Source organism: Aplysia californica, unplaced genomic scaffold, assembly GCF_000002075.1.
Source record: "Aplysia californica isolate F4 #8 unplaced genomic scaffold, AplCal3.0 scaffold01381, whole genome shotgun sequence".
Taxonomy (NCBI): domain Eukaryota; kingdom Metazoa; phylum Mollusca; class Gastropoda; order Aplysiida; family Aplysiidae; genus Aplysia; species Aplysia californica.
This window is the reverse complement of record NW_004798651.1, coordinates 17669-25602: the sequence shown is the minus strand read 5'-3', so window position 1 is coordinate 25602 and position 7934 is coordinate 17669. Positions and strand designations below refer to the sequence as shown.

At 39.0% G+C, this 7934-nt stretch overlaps 1 protein-coding gene across 1 annotated transcript; it reads left to right on the top strand.

Moving 5' to 3' along the window:
• Positions 1-1219: 1219 nt before the first annotated feature.
• Positions 1220-5397, top strand: LOC101849515 (lysine-specific demethylase 6A-like; the record flags this gene model as incomplete). Its single annotated transcript, XM_005112730.3, has 4 exons — positions 1220-1428; positions 2838-2904; positions 3829-4003; positions 5348-5397. Coding segments are annotated over exons 1-4 (360 nt in total), but the record flags the coding sequence as incomplete, so codon positions are not given.
• Between the last annotated feature and the right edge of the window lie 2537 nt (positions 5398-7934).

Below are 7934 nucleotides of genomic sequence, written 5' to 3'. Positions count from 1 at the left end.
TTCACCATCTACGGCCATAGACTGGCTGTGGCAGATAGGTTTGTCTACTTTGGTAGCACCCTCTCTTGCTCGTCAATATCGATGAGGAAGTGGCTTACAGAACTGCAAGAGCTAGTTCAGCCTTTGGCAGACTGAAAGACAAGGTCTGGGAGCGAAGAGGTCTGAGCCTTAACACCAAGCTCAAAGTGTATAAAGCAGTAGTTCTTCCATCCCTGCTCTACGCCTGCGAAACGTGGACAGTCTACAGTCTGCATGCCAAGCAGCTCAATGCCTTCCACATGAGAAGCCTCAGGACCCTGCTTCGCATCACTAAGTGGCAAGACAGAGTCCCTGACCCTGAGGTACTACAGCGGGCCAAGATGGAGAGCATACATGTATACGCTATCCTATTGCACTCTCAGCTCCGATGGACCGGCCACGTTCATCGTATGGACGACTCTCACCTCCCAAAGAAGTTACTCTGTGGTGACCTGACCCTAGGCAAACGTTCTCCCGGCGGACAGAAAAAACGCTTCAAAGATGCCCTGAAAGCATCCCTGAAGAGTTGTGACATTCCCCATACCACCTGGGAAGAAGCTGCTCGTGATCCATAGTTTGGCTCTCCTTAGTAAGATCGGGAGTCGCCAAGTTCGAAGAAAGACCCATCAGAAAGAAAGAATAGAGACGGCAGCTGAAAAAAAGACCGAGAGAGCCCTACCTTCCTGCCTAGTTCAGCCCCAAACACCCCCTGCCCCCACTGCAACAGACATTTCCGAACGAAGATCGGCCTGATCAGCCATCTCCGCACACACCCCACCCCTCCAATGATGTGAAGTCACGGTCATCTTCGCCAGCGAAGGACGAACATCATTATATATTCTTAACGAAGGGTTTCCTCGTCGCATATTATAACAGCCTACGCTTGCACTTTCATTCATCATGATTATGACCTAGGCCTACCTTGCTTTAACGTGTGCATAGATCTACCTATTAGTATAAATAATACTAATACCTCTTGAGGCTTATTTTGAGGTTACAAATACTGAGCCACCCTCAAATATGATTGGACATTTAAACAATCTAAATTCTAAAATGCATTCCTTAAACCTTTTAAAAAATAGGTTTTAGTTGACTGCCTTCTAGACACATGCTGTTTTTGTTTTGTTTTTTCTTTGTTTTTGTTTTTTTTCTTTAGCTTTTATTTTTCCGTCTAATTCCTATGATACTCCACATTTTGTAATAACTTCCGGTTTTCTCATTCTCAATGGCCGCTTGCAGGTTCGCAGTCTCCACAAGCGCATCAAAGTGAAAATAGGATAGCATCATATAAAGCGATGCTCTAGGATTGATTCTCTTGCATGTTGTTTATGCTTCGAGGATAATGTCGTCGGGGAAGCTTGCTGAAGCGCTTACCAGTGAAGAAAGGAGGCAGCTTGCAGAATTCAACAGGTCTGACTGGTGCCCGGTGCCGGTGCAAATTCACTCTGTCTAATATTATTATAATTCTGTTTCAGACCCACCACAGTCAGTCAGTGTAGGGTCTAGAGTCTAGAATCTAGTACTGACTCAGGCTGACAGTAGATTCTAGGCCTACACTGCAGTATATCTAGATCTAATCAGTAAATCTCCGAATGCATGTGTAACAAAGGCAAGCTCTGCTAGCATGCTCATTGCAGGCTTTTGTCGACATTGTCGATTGGCAGTGGCTATAGGCTATTCTCATCCGGGGTGAGAATAGAAAAACGATTTACCTCTCACCCCGGGTGAGACTTGCCAGCGTAGGCTATTCTCACCCGGTGCAAAACAAGACCTGCTTTTCCTCATTTTGGAATACTGTCTATCGGTGTGGAAAGTGGCTATTCTCACCCGCCCGGAAGTTCTCGCAAGATCAACTCCTCCCCTCTTCTCTCTCTCTCTGTCTCTTTCTGAATACTGTCTATCGGTGTGGACGATCAAATTGACCGAAACAAAGTTAAAAAATGATGTTAAAACACAAAAGTAAATTAATTTGGTTGTCTACAAAGATGCTACGGCTATTTAACTTTTCGAATCGAGCCGAACTACGCTGGTCGCCATTTTGTTTTGCCCGGAAATTCTCGCGCTACTCCTCTCTCTCTTTCTCTCTCTCTCTCCACTGCCCACAGACAAAATTGTACGCTTTTAGTAGGCTACAGTTGTAATGGAACGTTTGTTCACGGCCACCTCTATTCTCACCCGGAGTGAGAATAGTGCAGGCGAGTCTTGTGGCTATTCTCACCCGGTGCGCGTTCACCAAATTTTGCGTTCACCCTAAACCACAGAATTCTACCCTGTGATAACAGAAAAATTGTAGAATTCTGTGCCGTGAACAAACGTTCCATTACAATTTACCCCCGTTCTTTTTATCCACTGTGCGGCCACGAATGATTGCCCCTCAGTACTGATGACTTTGTGAACTAAGTTTAGAAAGCGACATTGGTTGTTGTTTATTTTGTATCTCCCCCATTTCCATTCAGAAAGCAAAATTTCTCAGGAAAGAGAAAACTACTTTCATTCTTTTAACAATTGCTTCTCACTTTTACCTGTTTTATTTCTTGCTTTTTTTTTCTTCAAAATTTTGAATTTGAATTCAGACAAAATATTTTCTTAGTAAGCCTGCACAACTGATGTCAGATTAAGAACTACAATAAAAATTTTTAAAATTCAAAATTTCGAGTTTTAAATAGTCTGTATTTTCAGCCTACAGACAATATAATAATTTTTATTTGTTTGTAGCTTATATTATTATGCTATAAAAGTTGTGGGGTTTTTTTAATTTTGGGAAGATGATCAAATTTCAGTTGTTAGATATAAAACTTACTTCATTTTTCTTTTTTCAGCTGTCTCTATGGCTACATCAAGTTTGAAAATAGTGATAAATGCCCTAAGAAATTGCTTATTCAAAAGGTAAGAAAATGAAGCCTAAAAGGTACAGTATGTTATTTATCATTTATGTGGTCTAATTTCACTATCAGTTAATTTAATTATCATACGATTACCGTTCATTTGTAGCTTTGAAAAGCAGGCTTTTTTCATGCATGGAATTACTACTGTTGATGTTTGGAGTTAAATATTCTGTGGTAAAAAATACACCGCAAGCAATTAGAATTCTCTTTTCAAGATTTTTGCCTGGCTCTTTAGAATTGAGCAAAAGATTGTTTATTGTAGCAGGGTTTGAGTTCACCCCCCAAAAAAGTGTTTTTCTTTGTTTTCTTTGTTTTTTTGTTTTTTTGTAAGTGTTTTACTGCTCTCGCACTTCGTAAGGTCATATGAGCGCTCAGAACACATTAAACATTTTCAGTTAGTGCGAACATTTTGAATTTTGCTCGGGTGGCGGCCGAAGCCTACTCTTATGGATTTTAGACCACCAAGGGATGTTTAGCAACTTGCACACGGGCCCTCCGATGAAAGATGTGAATGAAAAATAAAACTGAAACATTATATTACAATCCTTGATCACATAATGGATGAACAGGATGTGTCTCCCGTTCTTATTGCTTTGACAAAATTGTTTTGTCTATGAAGATTTTGAAGAAAAAGCAACAGAATTCTCATAGGTTTTATCGTGGTTGGGGTACCATAAAAATTGTTAGGACTGTAACTTCCTGAAATGGAAAAGGCTGCATTAATTAACTGAATGAATTGTTAGTTTGTTTCGGTTTTTAGTTGTTGTGTCACCATGGGTTGTGAGGAAGGAATAAAAGTAAAAGAGGACAAAGGGAAAAAAAAAAATTAAAAAAAAAAATATATATAAAAATGCTTTGATCTATAATTGCAGCTTTGTAATTTTTTTGATGTTTTGTATTTAACTTGATCTTCTGTCTCCCGCAGGGCATTTCCTATTATGACACCGTCATTAAAGACAAAATGAAGGCCGCCGGTGCAGGCGCACAGGGGGCAGTAGATGCACAAAAGAAGGCAGAGCTGCAGAAGAAAGTGACTGTTGACCCCAACATATATTGCCATCTTGGGCATTTGCATTTACTTCTTGAAGACTTCCCGAAAGGTAAGGACTGTCCGTGCGCATGATATTGCCCTGTTTTTGTAGTTAATCTGGCTGTGACTCTTAGGGTCTTCTCAGCCTAGTGACCTAGCGGTATGGCTACCTGTGGGTAGTTGGCGGGTGCTCTGGTGTGGTTTTTTTCCTTCTTTCCTATTAAAAATTATCGTCCTTCTCTCTCCTACTCTTTTTTTGTGTTCGTTACTCTCTTGTAACACCTCTAATTTTCGGCACTTTTATATGACCTTATTATGTTGCAAGTGCAGTAAAACTTTAACTAAAACTAGACTATCATACTGGGCGTTAGATGGCAGATAAATAAAGGGACAGTCGTATAAACTTCAGGGTAGGTGGGTTTTGGCATGTGGTTATTTTGAATGAGTATAATGAAATCTTTTGAGGTCTCATCTGCAGGGTGTTTCTGAAACCTTAACTACACTGTAGCTATTGAAAGTTGAAGGTCTGTCCAGGTTGCTCGGCAAAATTCTTAATTCATCCCCTTCTGTACTATGAAGACATACCTGTAGGAATGACAACATTTTTGACAGTGGCGTTTGATGGACATAAGGATGAGGGATACTTTGCTGTATTGATAGGAAAATAGCTGATTCGTGATTATTTGATGATGTGTGTGCAGAAGTACCTTCTGTAGACTGTCCCTGGACTCTGTCTTTGAGTTGTTAATTGTGGAATTATCAACAGCTTATATAATAATATACATATTAAACTTCTTTGAGTTGTTAATTGTGGAATTATCAACAGCTTATATAATAATATACATTTTATACTTCTTTTTGCAGTAACAATTTGTGTTAAGGAATTTGATCTCTTTGGATGTTGTTTCACATTATTTTGAAATACAGTGGAGTCTGCTTTGACTCTTTATCTACGGGGGTGGGTGGGGGGGGGGGGATCCTCTTTGCAGGACCTTATTTTGGTATAAAATCTAAAATTGACATACATCACTGAATTGGTCGTTAAATCAAACCAAGTGAACGTATTTCGATAGTTTCTCATCAAATGAATGAAATTCTGGTAAAACAGACCTGTTTTCAACAATTGCCGAAAAATAATTTGAAGTCTTAAGTCGTCGTAAATGAATGCGCCCAAGCAGCTGGGAGCGGTTTGCTGGAGATAAGCAGCTAAACAGAAATCGGCGCGGCCGGCGGGCGGATTTTCTTCGGTTTAGCCCTGTTTTTGGTTTAGAGAAAATTGCTCAAGATTTGTCAAAGGTTTCCTGATGGAATAGTTCTACTCCCACAGTTGTGTAACATTAGTGTTTGTGCCTTTGATTGGAAGCCGTGAGCTGACCTGAAAATTTCTGAGATATTCTGTTGTTACTGTCCACAGCTCTGTCTGCCTACCAGAAGTTTCACAATGTCCAGACAGAATATTGGAAGGTAAGATATTTTTGAAAAAACATTTTTCCCTGATGTGTGTATGGAGTGAAGCTCAAGTTTTTTTGTTTAACAAAATGAAAAATGAGACGTGTTTTTGAAAAACTAAATCATGACCGTTGTTTGAAAGACTTGCTCCTCATGGTCACCTTTGATTTGATGCTGGAACAAGGGTCTTGTCCTCTTGTATGTGTGCAGTAGCACATATAATATTGGTGTAGATTAAATCACAGTATCACTGAATACGTTCGTTATTATTCCATATGTCTAGATGTTTTTCCCTCATTTTTGTCTTTTGAATGGAGCCACCTTATTTTTCAAGACTCTTTTATTTACAGTCGGCCATGGATAACTCAAAACACGTTGGGGTTATTGACAGATATGTTTGAAACATCCATGATTCAGGTTTAGCGATAACAAAAAATGAAAGAGATGTCATTCTGGGGAATGGCAAATTGTATGATGAGCTATCTGTGATTTTAAGTTTTCCATGTTCGCGTTATTTGTCATCATCATTGCCTTTCTCCCCCTGGGTCAGGATATAGGCCACGAACAAACACTCTCCACCTTTCCCTATCCTTGGCTAGTCGCTTGATGTCACTCCACGTCTTCCCACTTTTCTGTACATCCATTTCCGTGACTCTTCTCCAGGTTCCACGAGGTCTTCCCCTTGATCTTTTACCCTGTTTTGTGTTATCTATGCCTGCCTGTATTTCTTTGTATTCTCCTTCAGTCAATCATCTCTTTTAGTCAAAGAGGAGTTCTTTGTTTTGGTATTGACATCTGTCTATATATAGTTATGGTTTTTGTGTGTGTCTTTGTAAATTTCTGATTTAGTCTCTTATAGTGAACCATGTCTAATTTCATTGTTATAGGACAAGACAAAACACTTAATATAATCAAATCAGAATGAATAACATAGCAACTAAAGATTGGAGTTTGGGTATAATTTTATTTACAGTTTTTAAAGGCGACATATATTTTAATTTTACTAATTTTGGGCAACTACGATTGGTTGTCTATTTTCCCACCAAATTTGGATGGGGAAAAAAATAGGTTTGCAGCATGTTTGAGACAATTTAGACTTTTGTAATTGTTACAGAGTAATTTTGTTGTTTTTATTCCTCAATGAGTGAGGAAAGATGAGTTATTATGTGGGAAAGAAGGGTTCCCCATTTCGTTTCATGGGAGAATATTATGAAGCCTGAACATTTGTTTTAAAATTTCAAACTCCGAAGATGGCTATGATTAAAAGAGTTAGATTGGTGTGATGGTTTTGTTAGTGACAGCAGTGCAGATGAACTATTCTAGTGACTTTAATGAAAATATGTACTTTCTCATCTCACAAATTAATCACAGATTCTTAAACAAATACCCAAAACAATGGCATAAATGCATTCTACTTTTTAATGCCTTTAAAATAAAACTTTATATTTTGTGGATAGAAAATGTCACTCCTCAAGACCTAGGCCCTTTCGAAAATAATTATTAAAGAACAATGTGAAAATCACGATAGGAAAGAGTTCAAACACAAAGAATTTATTTTAAAGAGTGGCACGTTCATGGTAGATAACTCGCATAGGCGAAGAGGGTGTGGGATTTTCAGGGTTGTTTCCCCTGAGCAATTTCTCATCTGGATGCTCTGTTCGCGGTAACCCTTGGACTTGTAGTTCATTATTTAGTTGTTCTAGTCAGTGGTTGGCGGGTGCCCTGGTGTGGTCTGCCCCTTCTTCCCTATCAAACATAATCTAGCTTCATTATTTCCCTCCCCCCCCCTGCCATTTTTTGCATTTGTTACTCACCTTCTTGAAAAACCTCTAATCTTCAGTACTTACGTGACCTAATTATTAATTGTGTTGCACCTTGACTCTCACTAAAAAGTATTTAAAATAAACCTTGTTTCATAGTTTCATATATATATATATATATATACGTTTATTCAGAAAGGGTAGGATTTTTTATTTTTTTTGTTCAATGAATGTTGCAAGCAACATGTTCTTCACTGTTTTTTTAAATTGTTTTTTAAAATAAATATTCAACAATGTATGTGTATGGTATAATGATAGAAGATTGTATGATATGTCGTGTGCTTGAACTGTATGTTACCTTATCTTTGTTTTTGTGTTTGTTTTTAATGACTGTCACTTTTGAGTACACCTCCTGTTCTTCACTCTTCTTTTATAATTCAGCTCATATATGTGCGTGGTAGGGTATTTTTTTGTTTTTGTAAAGTGTTTTACGGCGCTCGCAACTGCATAAGGTCATATGAGCGCGCGGGACTCACCTAATATTTTCAGTTGGTAGGAAATTTTGAATTTTGACCACCAAGGGATCTTTAACTTGCACACATGGCCTTCCGAGATTTTTCGCCTTTGTCCGAGAAGGCTAGATGTAGATCTTTCCTACCAGAAGATCAGGGGTGTGGCTGAAAGACAGCAGTAAGAAGTAGTGAAGGAGTAACAGTAGAAAGGCTGCAGAAAGATTCAGGAGCCCAGAGGAAGGGGCAAAGGAGGTGAGGGGGTGGGGGCAGAAAGAGGAGG